This window comes from Pseudopipra pipra, chromosome 13 (assembly GCF_036250125.1).
Source record: "Pseudopipra pipra isolate bDixPip1 chromosome 13, bDixPip1.hap1, whole genome shotgun sequence".
NCBI classification, from domain to species: Eukaryota; Metazoa; Chordata; class Aves; order Passeriformes; family Pipridae; genus Pseudopipra; species Pseudopipra pipra.
In genome coordinates this window covers 5027576-5046569 of record NC_087561.1, presented here as the reverse complement: position 1 = coordinate 5046569, position 18994 = coordinate 5027576, and the positions used below count along the sequence as shown (strand labels likewise).

The following is an 18994-nucleotide window of genomic DNA, read 5'->3' as shown; positions in this document are numbered from 1 at the left end:
TGTTATTTGACAAATAGCTCCTTGAGCAGCACCCATAGAAAAAAATAAAATTAACACTTCCCTTCTTTTTAACTTCCCCACACTGGATGTACACAGAATCATCCCCACCAACGTGAACATGGGAGATGAAACCTGAAATGCAACTCCAAGAACCCTCTTGGAAATGGCTTCTACATATTATTTTGTCATGAAAAATAAGAGTCATTCCCTCACTAGAAAGAGAAATGGGTACTTTGTGGGGCAACCATTCTCAGTTAGGAGTTTGGTATCTATAATATGCTACCACAGATATCTCTACCTGCCTCTTGTGTATTAATTTAATAGTATGAATCCTGTTTGTTCCATTTACATACCTAACCAAATTTATGCTATTCTGCTGCTCTTAAGACTCAGCATGAAAGAATGGAAAACAAACTTTGCAGTGACCCAGCAGGAACAGAAAGGCAAAAGTGAATTCTTCTACACTCAGCAGGAGACCTGGTGTTGGTAGTTGCTACATCATCCTGATTTTCAAAGGAGAAATTTTAAAACTTCCTTTGGCCTGAGATGAAACTCTCAGAATTTTTAAACTGTTTTTCTCTCGCTTTATTAGATGAGGGAACAATTCAATGTTTCTTTTAAAATGGGAAATGGTATCACTCTCTCTGCTGTAACAAAAGCCTGGTTTATATTGGTTTATTGCCCAATTTTTAAATGCACATTGCCACAGCATTTCAGAGGAGTGTATTTACATTTACCTTTCTAAAACACACAGTATATTATGTTGCAATTAAAAGCCCACAAACTCAATCTGATATTTCTTCACTAATTTATTCCCAAGCCAATATGTATTTTAATGTTCCAAACTGTTGCTAATTAACACATGGAAATATTTTAACATGGATTTTGACTAATTCCATTTAACAGTCTAACCAGTGCTAAAGCATATGTGGTATGTCATTTCTTTCTTTTGAGGAAGGCATTGGCATTAAATCTTTCAATCTTCCTGAGCACCAAATGCTAATTTCAGGAAGATTAAATAACAGACTGCAGCTACAGTTTCCTTTCTTTACTTCCCAGAAGGTGAAATGAACATATTTATGTGGGAGGAATTTCTTTACTGCACAAGCCAAAATACAGAAATTAGATTTTTTTTTTTTCCCCAACACTGCTAATACACTAGCAATCGCCTGCCAACTAAATAACTTTAACCTATATCTGCAGTTCATGGAGCGTTGCCAAGTTATATGTTCAACTTTCTTTCACTCTGGTTTTTTTTATTAAAGTATTCCCATATGATGCTTTCACTTGCAGCTCCTAAACGCTTTTCCATACTTGAATCAGGGACTACCAGCTTATAGGGAGGTGGCTCTGGCCATAAAGCCACAAATGCTCATATAAGACCCTCCTCTGATTTTCACACTCTGAAGGTATGTTATAAATATGAATCATATTGTGTTGCTGTAGTGGTTTAAATCTGAGTGCAATTCTGCATGTCAACAAACTAAAGCACACAAAGCACCCAGAGGTGTGGATGTGAGCAAGCACCCCATGTGTCTAAGAATGCAGGAAGACAGAGCAGGAGGAGGCTCCCTGCTGGATCGTGAGTTAACCACTTGCACATCACACACAGCTTTTCACAAGATGGAGTTTGACCAGCTTAAGAGCAGTTAAACACTTCTGCTCTTGCCATCTCCACCAGAAAGGTGACCACACCCAAGTCCAACGGTTCCTCTTTCCCATATGGTGAGCCCGGTTTCCCTGTGCTTACACCCACTGTCCATCCTCTGCTCTGTGCCACCGTGTCCCTACTGAAAGCCAAAGCAGAGGTTCACTGTATGTTCACCTCACACCTGCATCTCCTTCATGTCCTCCATGCCTCTGTTGCATAAGTAACCTTTTCTTCTATTTCTTTCCCTACGTCTTATGTCCCTTGTTGCAATATTCTCTGTAAATCTTCATTCAGCTGGTAATATATGGTGCTGTCCCTCCTCCTTTACCTTTTGGTAGCTGCATTTCTGTCTCGCTTGCTAATGTAACAACTCAACAGCGTTTTCTGTTTTCTTTCCTACTACCTGTACAACACCTGATCACACTCTGCACCATTCAGCTGCCCAGATTCCTGACATTTTCAAGAGAGCATTTCAGTTGTTCCTTACTGATCTACTCCTACCAGATACAGTGAAGTCCAATTTTCTACTTGACTTAACCATTTTCATCAGGATTAGAACTTTCTTTTCCAAGTCTACATTTACACCCACTGATTTTCTTTAGGTCTCTTTTTATGCATTTAAGAGGTGTGTGTTGGATGCAATGTTTTCATCATATTCACTAAATAAGTGGCGCTGGGACAAAGTCAATTAAGGCTACTGGTGACAGTCCCTGCTCTCGTTCAAGAAGCAGAGGCTGTCCTTAGAAGCCCCATGTTCAGTCCCAGAGATGATTCACAACAGCTGTCACTGCCCATGCAAAAATGTGTGCACACTCTCCTGCCTGTTGGAAAAAACATGTGTCTTCTGTGTTCTCAGACTATTTAAAACCTAAATCTCTTTACAAAGAATAGAAGTTGTGGAAAAAATATCTGAAAGTTATGACAGGAAAGAGCAGTGAATACGTAGGTAGATTTTTTTTTCAAAGTAGCTGTGTGTTACTTTAAAGGTTGCATTAGATAAATATTTAACGTAACTGATGGTAAGGTTTACAAATGGCCATTTACTGTAGCACAGAAGGCCAAATGCCAATACCTGAATACCTGCCCATCCTGTTCTTAGTATAAGCACACATGCTTTTCACTCAAGGGCTGATCACAGCCCAGAGTGAAAAACACACATCATAAAACATTCAAATACATGAAAATGGCATTTTCCCATCTTCTCTTACATAAGCATTCTTTATTTCACCGTTCACAGTAAATATCATATATGTATATAAAAATATAAATATAACATATTTATTGAAGCAGGTTATGGGCCTGAAAAGTATAAGCAAATAGTGCTTATACTTATACCAAGTTTCAACTTGGTCACACCTGCTAGGCTGGCCCTAGAAGAATGCCCTTGTTAGCTGATAACCAAGCAGACTACCAAGATCTAAGAACACCTTTCCTTATGCATTTGCATGCCAGATGGATGGATACAAGGTGTTGAAAAATTAGCTCTACCAACTCCTGCTTATTATTCAAAGGGTACATTACCAGTTAACATGAAGATAACACAACACTTAAGGTTTCTGATGTTTTCCCTAAATTAATAGGAGGAAGCAGAAAAGATGCAGTTTTAGTTATGGAAAAGCAGTTATAATGATGCTTTTCCATTGGGTATCCAAACAACAGTCCCTTAAAGGTGAAGAGCAAATACTATAAGCCCCTGCCCTAGTCAGATGCACCAAAGCACTGAGGACCAATCACCAGAATGAGAAACAGGAAGAATGACGTTTGTTGCCTTCCATTTGATTAAAAAACCTCTGCAAATTAAACTGGCTACAATGACTCTGAGATGGACCAAAGTGACTGTTCCATAGTCATACACCAAATCTATTGTCAAAGTCATGAATACACCCTACAGTCCCCCTGCAGCTGTTAAATGATGTCTCCACATCTTTGCTCAAGCCAAACAAATTCTTCTACTGCTCTCCCTGAAGCCTTTCAGGCCATTTTACTTTGTGACATTTCGTAAGATGCCAAATGAGACAAGCAGTTACTCTGGCACTGGGAATTCCAAAAAGGTTTGAAAAAAAAAAATCACTCTTTAAGACACCACGAGTCTGACTCTTCACAAGTAGAGATAACTCTAATTTCACTGAGACTTTTTTTTCCTTCTTTCCAGCAAGACAAAATTAGGACTAGCTTAAAAAACAAAACCCCACTAACAAATGCACAATGGGAAAGAAGTTATCAAACCCATCCTTCCCCAAAGCAAACATACATGATCAGTTCTTTTAGCCACACCTATTCAAGTGACTTTAGGTGCCCTGTTCTGAAATGGATTGGTCACAGCAACTCAAAATCGGGTCCTAAATATGCTTATTTATGTTTGATTTAAAATAGACAAGCTGTCCTCTTGGTATCCCTGGAAAATAGCTTTGCTAGCCGTTGTCCAGGCCATCGGACAGTAGCCTTCAAAAGGCCACAACAAGAGGTCTTCAGTCGAGTGGTGTCATATGGTCTTCGTTTAGAAATATCACAAGAACATTACTTCTCACAGTATTTACAAATTAAAAACATATGGCTGTAACCTCTAATACTGCAAGAAATACTGCTCTTTGGGTTTGTTTCTGGCCTCAGACTTTTGAAACATGAACCAAGCAAAGGGATTTCAGCTTAATGTGTGATTCAGCCCATTCTTCTTCCGAGCTCCAAGTGTCTGGGGGACAAGCTAAAGCTGGCATTTGAAAAAAGTGATTTGCCCACAACTGTGGTAATGTACTACAGTTGGCAACTAAAGTAACATGTATATCAAAAAGGGGTGGGGCTGGTTAATTAAAGGCATCTACTTTCCATTTAATTAAAAAAAAAACCCCATATTATACTGGCTTTGCTTCCTATAAAGAGTTTTAGAAGTCATATATAAGCCTCTTGCATTTACTATTTAGGTTCAATCAATATGGTTATCTACCTGTCAATTTTTCTTGCTCTTTAATGCAGAAAGAGAGCAGCTTTTTTTATAGCTAGCTCAGAAAGCACTAAGCTAATCAATACACGCAGCGATAACAGAATGATTTGAAGCACGTAACAGAAGCTTATCACTTCGCAGTATACTGAACCCGTCAAAATATTTTCCTAGAAGTAAAGTGAAAATAGAAGTTCTCCATTTTTTATTACTTAAGTGGGTGGTGACATAGATGTCGTAGGCCTTCTGGATTTGTTCCTAGCTTTGTACTTTCGGGAAAATTTGGTACATGAGCATTTGCTACTTCGTAGAAATAGGAAGCCGATTCTGTGGTGAGATTTAAAACCTCTGCCTTGAGAATCAAAAATTATCTCAATTGCTCTTGATTCCCCACCCCTAAACATTTATTGGAAATCCATGCCTCGTTTGGGGGAACTGTGCATAAGGTTTTCCAGGAATGCAGCTTCTGACATTCCCACAGACCTTAAAACCCTTTGCTTTACTCAGTACTCTCAGTAATTTGTGTTCGAGCCCAATCTGCAAAGTACAGGCTTTCCTTCAGCCATCCCCTGCTGCGTTAGGCGATTTGAAATAATTTGTAAGCATCTGATTCCCAGAGGTTTAAATATACATACATGTATCAAGATCGTGGATTTTAAAGCAGCAGAGAGAGGATCAGCTGTTATTGTGGTCTCTAACCTCTACTTTTTTGAAGAAATGCATAGGATTTAACTGCGGAGTTCTCTTCAAGTGGCAAGTAACAATCATCTGCCATCATACAATTTAAGTAGGTGGAATTCTACATAACACAAAAGCTCTTTGTGATATTCCAGGCTTGCCACAATTTACCAAATGTTAAATGCAAGCTCAAAATTAATATATGTATGTGTATGTAAGTATGCATATAAATACACACTGAAGAGATGAGAGTTAATAAGAAGCAGGAAATAATGTTTACAGCTTAAGGTTTTTTATCATTTCTCTATCAGTTTTAGCTCCACAGCCATTGTTATCAACTCTATGTCATGTCATGAGATCTGTAGGCATTTCTGTATGTCCCCCTGAACTCACATGACAGCCCTGTGGCTCCCCAGTTCAGAAGGATCTGCTTCACAACTTGGGAACCTCAGAGGCTGCCAGGCCTGGGCACTAGTGGTTACACTGGGTGCTACTCAAGGCACCAAGCCATGAAATGTTTTACTTTCATCCTTAGCAAACAGTACTGGTATGAAAAACAAATGAAAAGGTTAAAAGGATCACAAAATCACAAAGAAATCCTTTAGAGAAATAACTAAAAGTCTACAGAGGATCTGCTATTTCTATTTCTCTACCAGGAACGGCCACGCATGGTACAGTCAGGTCTGAACTAGCTCTGTGTGGGTGAATCAAGGTCTGGAGATCACACAACAGCATCCACTCACAGTCAAGGATTAGTCCACAGGTGTGTAAGAGCTGCTAACTCTACATCCTGACCCAATCTGGTGAGTGTGTGTGAACTTACTGTGAATGTCTACAAACCCAGGAAGCACTAAACCACAATCCATCGCAGAGCGGAGACACGCCAGCAGCGAGGCATTAACAATGTTGTCTCCTCCAGAGGAGCTGAAAGATGGATGGGCATCTCCGAGGGCAGAATTGGGCCCAGAGAATGAGCAAAGATTCTTAGAGCAACACCTCAAGTGACACAAATTATGTTGTAAAATTGATCACTTCCTTACACATGGCAGAATGCTTCCAGGGCACTCAACATCCTATTCCATTAAGCCATGATAAATGAGACCATATTTCCACATCAGTCTGAGCACTTCTTTTAAACCTACTAGTTCAAATATTTGGTTACTTATTCCCCTCCCCCTCCTAAAGATAGCGAGAACTGTCTTTCTCTTTCCCAAGTTTGCATGTCCTAATGGGTGCCATTGTTTCAGGACCATCACCTGGGCATCTTATTTCTTCACATAATTCCTTATCTTAAGAGCAAGCAAAATTTTGAGGGAAATCACTGAAAACTGTTTGGTGTGCAATCTCTATGAATGCACTCAGCGACTTGAAAAGAAGGACTCAGAGATACAGGAAAGCCACAGTACAAATTATAGTGGAATGGCCCAAAAAAAGTAACTCTCCTATTCCTAGCTTGAAGAAGATCACCACCACCACCTGGAACAGTTAAGATGGAAATCTGTGGAGCAGGAACAAAATTGTTTCAAGCAGATCACTATGGCTCAAGGTGGCTAGGGAAGGTTCATAAATTGATAAGCACCACCAAAGGATCATAAGCCTCCACATCAATTGTATAAAGATTACAACAGAGCCACTCGCTGCAGTCATTCTGAAAAGGTTATGGGTTTCACAGGTGTGCACTGTCAGTTCTGATTAAGCTTAAACTAAACCAGTTATCTATAATGTTGGATTGGAAGGAGTTTTATTGCTGAACGCAAGGTAAATCAAATTCAGGATACACATCTGTGGAAAAACACAGAGGGCCAAAGTTCACAGTCCTGACACAGGCGAAAAAAAAATCCAACCCTCCAAACTCAGGAGGAGATTTGCCTGAAAAAGATCCATCAGTCTGGCTATTGTCCTATGTTCTGCCTCAGAAAGGAAAGTTATTTTGTCACAGCTTTGAGTTTTCTTTCCTTCTTCAAATTATTGTTCGCTCTCACAACGCAGGCTGCTTCAGCGTTATTATCTACGCTCATTTCTAAAGTGCCTACAGTTTAACATTTATCTGAACACAAATGAAATTAATTATACACCTATACTTTTCACTACGCAGGATATAAACTGAAGTTGCAACATATTCATAATGTAATTTTTCATCTGTGCAACCAGGAGTCTGTCCAAAAACAACAGTTCACATCAGAGGTTCTTAGAGCTGTGCAAAAAGACCAAGAGTGAAATCTTGCACCCAAAAAAACATTGCTAACAACTCAATTTCATAGTGCCAGGATTTCACTCAGAAATTTAAAAAAAATTAAAAATGCATTCTTAAGCGTTAACACAAATTGCAAAAGGTACATTTTATTTCCAAAAATATGCTGTATTAATGCTGCACTTTGAAGTCCCTCTATTGACTCATAGTGTTAATAGATGGGAGAGAGAAAAAAAGTATTTGCTTTTGCAACATCATTATTTCCTTTGCATGTAATTATTTTCTTGCCAAACAATGCCAGTGACAAATCACAACAGGCTCTGAAGCCATCTATACCAGCAGATTTTTAACCCAAGGTAAAAATAAACAGAAACATCTGTAAAGTAATCTTGCAGAAAGCTACGTTTATTAACAAATACATTTTCTAATAAAACACCATCTGCAAGCAACCCTCAGCTTCCACTTGATATAAATAGGCCTTTTACTGTTTTCAGATGCAGTTCCCAGAAAATTATTCCAAGCTCTACTGCAAAACACATCAGTCTTTGTTGCTGCCTGGAATGTTAATAAATAACATCAAGTTTTTAAATAGTCAAACAAATTATTGGCTTGAAACAATTATTCCAACAGAAAAAGCTGACCTTTTGCAATAAAGTGGTTTAAGAATGCATCGCTCCTCATTCCCAGTATAAAAATATTACCAAGCAGGGAAATATTGTGGGGAAAACAGAAAGCTATGAAAAAGCCATCTTGCAATTCTGCTCATAAGCACACTGTACACCTACCTTGCAAAGGTTACTGTTTTGGAGAAACTCAGAATAAAAGGAAAAGTATTCAGAGTATAAATAGTATCCTTATTATACATTTTTGTTTGGAACAGACACAAATATGAACCAACTAAAATGTTCCTCACAGGACTACTGTACTGACCAGCAATGCAGAATTCAACAGCTCAAACTGTTGGTTGCAGAGATTGGGACTGAATCTCAGTAGTAAGGGCTCCTCAAAATGCATAAGAGCTTCAATGGGACACATTTTCATAAGCATTATTCAGAACTTAAGTCACATTAATTCCATTAAAAGCAATGGAAATTTAGCAAACTCTGCAAATAAATTCCTTACTGGTAGGACTGTTTAGCACCACTGAAATTTGAACACTGCTGGTTTTCCTTAGAGTTTAAAACAGCAATCTGTCTGTCAAACTACCTCCTACCTGAGAATGCAAGAGTGAAAATTGCAGATGAGCTGAGATATTAGAGTTCCCTGTCCAGAAGTGGTATAGCTGGTATACGTATATTATACCCAACAGAGATGTAGCCTTTTAATATTAATCATAAACAAGCAAGGTCAGTATTCCAAACTGCTTTAAAAACCACATTAAATATTGCTACTGGGACTATCACAACAAACTGCTGAAAGAAGTCATGCACATTCCAGAAGAAGGAATGTTTTACACTGTAATTCCAGGAAATACAACTTCATATTTCCAGAGAAAAATATTTAGTGAATGAAATACTCAAGCAGTACTAGAGAGAAGATATTTTAAACCACTTACTTCACTAACAGGAGGAATGTTGAGCTTTGGTACTTTGTTCTTCGAACTAGGTGTGTTCACTTTTCCTTCCAGCAGTGTTCCAAAGGACTGATTTCCATATCCACTCTCAATTTCTAGTGGGGGTTTCAGTTCAGGTGAGTCATTGGGTACCTGGTCCTGACCGTCCATAGGCCTGACATATGCTGTAGGCTTTTGCTGGACCATGCTGTTTTTACAGTGGAGTCCTGGTGGGAAATTCTGAGTCGAAAGACCATTGTTTGCAGTTAACAAAGAAGTGGAAGGAAGCGGAGAGCCAGGACCATGGCCTACAAACTCCAGCTCGGTGGGTGACTTGGAATGACTGTTTTCTTTGTAAGAGTGCTCTCCAGGTGCTGACTTTGCATGAGCATGCCTCCTCGAATGTGAAGATGCTGCCATGGAATTTGCATCCTCAGTCCCTCCACTTTTATGCTGCTCACTCTGACAGTTATAGAGGTCTTCATACCTGCCCTGTGACTGGTCATGGGAAGAGCTATGCTTTGTCCGACTCTGCTGAGCGCTGGATTGGCTTGGCTGGGCCCCACTAGAGTTGTGACCACCACGTGACCAGTCTGTCCTCGACTTCCTGCTGCTCTGGTGACTGTGTAGCAAAGCAGAATTTGATGACAATGAAGAAGGAGGAGGCATTGATGTCGATGAATTGCCACTGATCTGATGAGATGGGATCATCCTGTTTCTCGGTTCTGGAAAAAAGTTCTGTTCATTTTTGTCAATGGGTGTCTGTGGGACAGAATTCTTTGGGATTCCTACAAGGTGGCTCTGGTTGGAGTGGTTGGTTAACAGATCCTTCATCTCATCATAATTTCCCAATGTGTTCTGGACACGGTTTGCAAGGGCGTCGCCTTTATTTGTCTAAAATATCAAAAAAAAAAAAAGAGACAAGAAAAGCGTGAGTAAATTCCTGATTTACAAGTTACTGCTCAGAATAGTTGTCTTAGAAGATGGCAAATGTTAGCTGTTTAATGGTGTCATGCTGACATTTAATTAAATTTCAATTACATTTTGCATATGTTATGTAAGAAAAACCTATCAATAACTGTGTTCAAAGAATCTCTTGAAACAGGCTTGCATCAGTAACACTTGTATACTGCTTCTCATTTTCTTAAATATGCTCTCAGAGAAGTGTTTAAATTGCATCAGTTATGGATGTTAGGCTCAAAATAAGCTGGGTTTATGTCAGAGATGTTGGGCTTGTACATTCCATATCGTGCAAAACACGAACGTGCAATTACTGGCTACTGAGCATTTGAATTGCAATCACACAGTTTATTTAAGTATGTTATTGCTCTATCAGCCCCTTGACCCACAGTTCTGCCATAAATAGAAGCTGGGTAGCCTGTAACAGTGCCAAACTCTTCACTCCAGTTTAACTCCAATTACTTTTCCATAGAAGGTTCAGTTTGACCTGAAGTATCTACCATCTGAATCTGGAACGAAAAAGCTTCTACCCACTCAAATGCTACGGTAGCTTCAAATAAAAAGATAATTCAAAAATATTTTCTCACAGAACATAAACAGACATGATTGCCACATTCTTAAGCATCGGGATTCTTCCGCTGTCTGCAGTCTGGTTGTATTTTTTAATCCTGCTTTTTTTTTATTTCCAGTAATTATTAAATAAATACTGACTCATCTGTGTTTCACTGCTATTATACTTTTTCTTTTGAAGTATGAAGTTTCTTTTTCCTTTTTCCTTTCACTTGTAAAAAGATGGACAAATAAGCTGGAAGCTATAATTAATACTCAGCTAATTTCCTCTCTCTTCCTGTTCTAACTCACCCCACAGAGACCCAAAGCACCAGCCTTCTCACTGACCTTTCTGTTCCATTGAAATGACCAGCAGAGAACTAAAACATCTTATTCCCTATGCTTATTACTTTACAAGACTCAAAGGAGAAAAACAAAGAAAAACTATAGTTCCTGTTTAGGCAGATGGTTAACTTCTACAGTCTGGAATTAAATGTCAAAGTTATGTCATGATACAGTCAACCATACTTCTACTTATGCTTGGGTTTTTTTTTTCACTCAATAAAGCAAATAGTGCCACAGTCCACCAGCACCTTAACACCAGGCCATAAAGATGAGGAAAGGCAGCACCATGAGCTTGTGCTTGGTTAGGGAGTGTCAGACTCCTCAACAAGGGATCCTATCATGCCCCTGATCCCATTTTCCTCAAGTATTAAGCAGAAGTTTGAGAGATGAAAAAAATTCATGCATGCATTTCTCCTGAAATATCTGCTTCTATTACCCACTGCTGAACAAGTCAGAAGATGAGAAGAATACTGCGGAAAGATTTTTTTTTTCCTTAGTACTGCACATGCCATAAAAAATGTTTAAAAAGAAGATAATAAATGCAAATTTGCTTTTGCTCATCCTAAGGGATTCTAACATATATTACCACTGCACTGAGGCAGTGATTTAAAAATTAACTGTTCAATGTTGTTCTCATCTATATATATTTTGCCAGTGCTCCTAACTGACACAGTTAATAATCCCAGTTGTGGAGAACCACGAATCACTTTTATTCACTAACTAAGTCCCTAGGTTGGTCATTTTAGTGGCAAAAATTATATTCTAGCTAAGCCAAGAATAAGCTCTTTGTATATGAGCAGTCTCCTTCAACTGAGTTGCACAATGAGTTGTTTGGGCAGCAGCCAAAACCAGGCTCTCTCTGTTCAACCCCCAAATTTAAAACAAGGAGATTCCATTGTGCTTAAGGGCCCAGCAGGAATTATGATTCGAAGTCTAAACACTTACATACTTGTTCTGTTTCCTCCTTCCCCAAACACTTTAACTCCTTATGGGATAGCACATGGGAAGTAACAGTACTGAGAACAGCCTGACCACCAACCTTCCCCTCTGTGGTTCAGCTACATTTCCAGGGTGCATTTAGCTTATTTTCCAGAAGGCAGAAGTTAAAAAAAAAAAGTTCTGACAACATATCATCACTGAAACACTTCAACATCACAGCACATTAAATGGTGCTTGTCTAGATCCTCACAGAGGGAATCAATATTTTAATTTCAATGTAGATCTTTTCAATTATTTTGTGTTGGAGGTATCTGATTTTCTCAACTTATTTTCTTTTATTACATGTCACATAATGATAAATATAATTTTGCCCGATATTAACTCTATTTTATGCACATGGTTCAGATCCTGGGAATAAAAGACACTATAGAAATATTAGGTATTATTGGTTTTTGTAGTCATTTACTGGGAACATTAATAAATATATTTACTGAAAGCCATGGAGATTAAATTATTTTAAACATCCTTAGCATATTTTAAGTGCACTAAAGCTCATATTCAATGGTTATTGAAGTCAATGGAAGGATAAGTACTCTCTTCAGTGGCCTTTGGACCAGACTGCAAAGCAAAACAACACATTATGAATGTGAGTGGTAATTTGGTTTACACCTAAATAAAACTAGAGCACACAGAGCCAGCATCAGATTTGTGCTTCACCATCTGAACGAGCTCAGGCATGTAGTGCACTGCACTATCTGTATTTAAGACATAAGGGATAACGTTAATGTTTTTACTTTATTTCCACAACAAATTCAGGGCTCTCGTGAGCAGCACAGTATTATTGACAAACCTGGATACCAGCAAGAGAAACACAAAATCCAGTCATAATTTCTTGTTGCTCTTTGTTACTTCCAGATTGGGGACAATTTCTGCCTTCATATTCTGGATAATTGGCTGATTTCTTAAAGGAAACCCCTGTACATCTTGTTTTCTGAACAGCATGTTGAAGTACAATTTTGTTTCTATCAAGGAAATGCAGCATTTTGAGTATTCCAAGGCATAAATTATACGCCTAGTTTATGAATCATGGTTAGTAGCCTTCCCCTCATTCTAGGCTCCTGTTAGTTTAGGAAATGTACACCTTCCTGCATTTGCTCCTATTTCTTTCAAAAACTATCTGTACAGAATCCTACTGGAAGACTAATTTGCTAGCTAGCTATTGCATTATAGTTTTACAAAGAAAAGAACTAATGCACTCAAACTTACAGGCCCAATTTACAAGGGTTTTGTGAAAATTTGTATGAAACTTGAGGTTTCATAATTCATTCACTTTCTTATGCCTCATAGTTAAACTAACCTCCACGGATTAGAAGCTGAGATCTTTTTTATGCTAAGCTTGAAAAGCATGGAGGGGCTTTACCTGAAAAAAGATAAATGATTTAACATTCACCAAAGGCTCCACAATGGAAATGCTGCCCATTGGGTTCTCTTTCTCAAGTTGAACTCTTCTAAAGCAATTCCTTTGAAAAGTAACAAAAATGCTCCTACTGTTTTCTTTTAAAATACTCATCTCTGAAACTCTTTACTAATTCAAAACATTAAAAGGTATCAACAATTCAGTAGTAAAATTACAGCTTCTCTCAGGAAAACTCCAGCACTGCCTTTTCAAGTGTCTGTTGCCACAACACGGCAGGCCCTTCTCTGATCCCTTCTGCAAAATCAAGCACGAGCAGGTTGCACCAGAGCTCAGAGGCAGGACCTGCAACCCACTTGCATTAAAGAGCAACACAGCCCTCGCTGCCTGACCTTCCCAAAATAATGCTGGGTGTCATCACGTTGTCAGAGGTGTTGTTTCCCTGCATGAGACAGCAGAGCTTCTAAAGGAGGCATTTATCTTTTAACAAGCGTGCACAAATGTATTTTATACACCCACAGAAGTAAATATCTCTTTTCATGTGAGTGCACACACACAAACTACAAAGAATCAATGTAGAAACACGCACTTGTCCAAAACTATAATGAACACCTACGTTTTATTTGACAGAGGGAAAGAAAGACGCTGTAACAGCTAGAGCAGAGAGATGATAGATGAAGGCAGATAATCCACACATCTTGTGATGCACAGTGGCAGCAAACTCCATGAGAAAACCTGAGTTCTTTTCTTCAAGCAACTTTTAATATCCCCAACCCTACTGCAACCCAAAAAACAGCTGCCAGTTGTTCAGTCTTTAAAACATCAAAACCAGCAGTGGTGGTATTCCCTACCCCAACTGTCCCTTCTCTAGATACTGTTGAAGCAAATGAGGAAGGCATGATAAACAAGTAAGGACACTAGGTCTGGGAATAAAAGAAAGAAGTACAACAGATATTGGTGCTGCGTGTTTTCAGTTCCTGACACAAAATTTTGCAGTGTTTTGCAGACTGGTCTATCTACTAAAATCCAAATGACTACTTGCATGAATGAAAACGTGCCTGACATGCAGGAAGTCTCAACAAAATCAGTTCATAGTAAGTTATTATTCCCATAAAGAAGCTAAAATGTGGTTCAAAGCAGAAATAGTGCATTTATTAGATTTTTATTAAAAAAATATCAAAAAGACCCCACAAACAAACTATCCTAGTGCATAGCCCTTATTTGGCTGAATATGTCTGTCATGGATAAGTGGAATGCACCTCACTCAGAAGAGAGAAGCAGCAATGTGTTTTATTGAGGTAAAATAATTTGACAGAGGTTGATAAATTCAATGGAATTCAACAAAGTTTAACAGTGGTTTGACATTAAAACTTATTGCCAGCAGTAAGTTTTATGCCAAGGTTCACCTTCTTAATTGCTGCATGGAAGAAACCTACAAAGGCAAATTGAGTTAGAATGGTTCTAATTCAAGAGACCAGAGATGCAAAGATTAAGGAGAACCCTCCCCTCAGTCAGAAGGCTCAGAATAGACCTCTTGCTCTCTAAACTCCTTATGGACCCTGAGCATGGCTGGATCCAATCTTAGCCTCAGACTTGGTCAATGGTTTAAGTCTAATGGAATTATTCATATAATATTTACAATAATATTGAGTAGCTACATGGACTAGCAATGTTTCATAGGATTAATTCAGCATAGTATCAGTCAGTTATCAAATATCTGTCATGGGTAAGGGATCTCCCTGCCTTGGGTAAGGAAGGAATCTCTACCCCTTGAGAGGCATCCCTGCTCAAGCAGAGGGTCATCTGGTGTGCAGTCCAACTGCACTTCAGGGTAAGATCAAACTGGGCCCACCCTGATGGCAGTATTTATAGGGTGAAGAAGTTGGCTGCTAGTCAAGAGAGTAGGGAGAGACATCTTCATTTTAGCTCTGATATTTTGTTCTGTGCTTTGGTTACCTTGCACTTTTGGGTTTCAAAACCGCCTTTTGAAATATTTTTCAAGACACCTTCACTCCCTGGAACGCCAGCCAGGGGCTTCCAGCAGGCAAGTTCACCTCAAGGACGAAAGGTCTGTTGCTCCTCAAGTCAGCCTGAACCAAAGTACAGCTTGGAGTCAAGTGTATCCACCACACTTTCGTGGTCTATAATTATTAGACATCATATGATTATAACGACAGTCTTTTCTCCTCCTTTCTGGGTGATTTTCAAAGAGCCCTCATCTTCCCTTACAGCTGCTAACAATGTAAAATGGAAAGATGAAGTGGTGGCCTTTCAATGGATGTCACTGATTGGGAGGAGAAAGAGATATGGAAATTTACATTCTGATGAATTCTTTAGGGAATGTCTTACTGAAAATCAAAGCAGCAGAAATCATAAAGGGGGACATCCCTTGGTGATGAAAATCTCAGGCAGCAAGGTTCCTTAGAGAGAATAAGACTTGTCATAAAAGTCCCTTTCATACCCTTGTTATGCTCCCCAAAGATTCAGTCTCCCAAAAGACTTCTTTGGATGGTTATGCTTGCACAAAAAAAGCTTATGAACTCATTATTTATAGAGGGGACATTGGTTTTAACAACTCGTATATTTTCTTCTTAAAAATAAAAGAACTAATAGCTAGCTTTGTACAAACCCACTTATAGAAACAGGAGCTGCACATACTTCTACTGCAGGACTTTGCTATGTGTTTAGAGGAAGGAATCTCGAACTGGACTGTAACCAAAATTCCTGATTCTGCCAATGCTAGCATGCTAAGCTGGGCAGCACATTCACTTTGCTCTGCTGCCGTATGCTGATCTGTACAATCAGTGAATTCAAGAGTATAAGAACCAAGGCAGATGTGATACTTCCCTTTCTTGCAGGTGAAGAGAAGCTTTATCTGTATTTGTAAAAGCCATCTGAAAATGCAAAATATAACAATGCAACTTACCTTGTAGGGTTCCCCAAAGAGGTTAAAACCTGAAGCAAAGAGATCTTCATCTTGCTGGACTTCCTGGTTTCTTCTCTCCCATTCCTTCCGCTTAAGTGCACTCCGGTCTTGTTCATAGTGACTGAAGAAGAGAAAGAGAGAAAGGACAACACGTTATTTCCTCCATAATTTAGTTACATGTTCATAAGTATCAGTAATAGCCATAAAACATCAGAAACAATGCAATTCCCAAGGATAATTCTGAAAGAAAGAAGCAGCCACTGAACAATTTTTCCAAATTTAAACATGGAATCATAAAACTATGCAAAATTGGGCAGAAGGCCAGTCAGTACACTTCTAAAACGAAAACAGAGAAAAATATTCTTTTCAAACTAACAGAGTATTATGCAGAGTAATAAAATATACTTTGATGTCTTTGTATGAACAGCCTGTTCATACACATGAGTGTGAACACACACACACACACACACTCGTGTGCCCACAGAGCGTGTATGGGCAGAGAAAGCAAATGTGAAGTCAAGGAAGCACAGCAACATCTAAAAATCCATTTAACTAAACATCCATCCCAATGCTCCAGGTCATCCATGTGTGGTTTAGACCACCTAATTCTGTCCCACTTCTTGTTAAAATTTATGTACAGTTTCACTGTAGGTGTCAAGGGGGCGGGGGTTACGAAGTGGTTTTGTAGCAGCAGGCTGCCAGAAGAGACTTTGGGATAGTTGATTCCAGTATCAGATAAAATTCTACATACAAACACACAGAAAAGAATCCAGCATCTCAGTGTAGCAATGGTGAGTGGCACTTATCTGTGTGTCAGCTTACTTTGTGCACCTGCCAGACCTAGATGACAAGCTGAGAGACCATATTCACTTCTCCCCTGAATAGCACTGAAGTACTTTGGTCTTTTGGCTTTACAAACTACCTCCTGCTCCTCTGAGGGAAAAGATATAATTAAAACCCTGAAGGAGAGGGAAAAAATAGGAAAGGAAAAGATGCATGCTTCAACTTGCACTGACAACCTCTCATGTGACAAGCATTAAGGGACACTTCTGTGCTTTCAACCCGTATTTGATTTGTTATGAGGCTTTTGGCTCTGCTTTGTGTCAGCTAATTAGCTACCAAATTCCAGATGACAATTTGAATAGCAGATTTGGTATATGCCCTGATGTTATCTGCAATAAGCAGTATTTCCCTGATAGGTGCTGGACACGCATGCACACATCCACACACAGCCTCTGTGTACAAATGCTTACACACAAACATACATATTACAGCTGTAACAAAGAACAGTTAATTCTCCTATCTCTGGCGAGAATGAATTAAATCTCCACAGAGCTCCACTGCACTTGGAAGATAACCAAATATCTACAACTTTTGCCTTTTTAGCTCAGCATGATGTTGTATTGAAAGCTTCACACCGAGAGATATAATGAGGAATGAACTGCACAGTGATGAGGCTTTAACAGTGTATAAAGTCACTGATTTCTGAGTGAAACCACAATTACTAATTTGAAGCACCAGCTAATTAAAACCACAGCTATGTATTTAGCCTCTTGTTATACCTACTGCAGTTTATAATTATGAGGACCTCTTTATCTACTCAATTAAAGTTCTTATGATTCAGGCAGGTTGTGTTTGAACCTGCAAGCCCTGCAGAGAGCACAGGAAAGCATATGTCTGTTGCCTGATGACTCCATGTTATCCTTACACTCATATACTTGTTTTTGTACAGGCAGGGAAAGAAAAAAGGAAAGACCTGCCACGGAGAGATCCCTAAATAAAAAATATGAATTAATAATTGGTTTAAGCAATTCAAGACCACTCAGAGTTGGATTGAATAAGGCTTGATTATGGCTTGTAAACTGAATGCAAAGCCACCTACATAGGCTGAGCTGAATGATTTCCATCCACATTTTCCTTCTACAGGTTAGAAGGCAGAAAACCTGTCACGTTTTGTTTTGTTTTGTTTAATTTATTTATTTATAACACCTCCTGAAGTAGTGGCATGACTAACACCAAAAGCAAGCTCCAGAACATTGTTATAATCAATCCTGGTATTTCTGCAGAAGGTTTAGTACTGTTTGCTGGTTTCCTGAGAGAGACAGAAGGGAAACTGTTGTAAAAACAGTCACTTTACTATTCTATATGTGACCACATTGCTGATGCAATGCTGCAAACCACAAGCAAACTGTTCACTAAAAGTGAAGGGGGGATAAGCATCCCTTCCTTTCATATCCTAAATCCACATTATAATACACAAGTATGGAAATAAGTCAACACAAGCTGTTTCCCAAATTGGTACCCAAAGAAGAGGACAAGGCTCCTCCCCACAACTCTGCTAGAGTAGGGGGCTGGTTTAACCCAGAATAATTCAGCCCAGGAGGAGTAGGGACACACTATGGTTATCCCTCTCATGGGAAATCTTTCCAGGGATTTCTTTGACAGTTTGACCCACAGACTGGGTGACTCTTGCAGCAAGATCAGATCATTATGAAGTTATAAACCCAGTCTCATGGATTTGGTCTAAGAAAGATTTTATATCCTGCATAAATCATCTTTGCTTACGGGAGCAGTCCTATCCCAGGCAGTGCCAGCACTCACTTCAGAAAGAATTATTCATGAAAGTTAGAGCTGTGTTTTACAGCTTCTCAATGGCTTCCCTGGCCTGGGGTTTCAGGGTGAAATCCTGGGCCCATTCAAATCAAACTGAATCTGGCCACTGAACACAGAGATCACAGCCTACAGCACAGAACGTATCTCACCCCTCGTGAGGTTCCAGCATTTTGTTACCTAAAAGCCAGCTCTGGTTGCAAGCATGCAAAGTATTTAGGGAACCAAGTGAGGCATTATGCCA

At 39.1% G+C, this 18994-nt stretch overlaps 1 protein-coding gene across 1 annotated transcript in view; it reads right to left on the bottom strand.

Moving 5' to 3' along the window:
* The window catches only part of AFF2 (ALF transcription elongation factor 2), a 302951-nt gene that overhangs the window by 234011 nt on the left and 49946 nt on the right, over positions 1 to 18994 (bottom strand). The window contains exons 2-3 of the mRNA XM_064669750.1: positions 16141 to 16261; positions 9011 to 9901 (exon numbers count right to left, since the gene is read on the bottom strand). Coding sequence (XP_064525820.1) covers positions 9011 to 9901; positions 16141 to 16261 — 1012 coding nt within the window. The remainder of the gene's footprint in view (positions 1 to 9010; positions 9902 to 16140; positions 16262 to 18994) is intronic.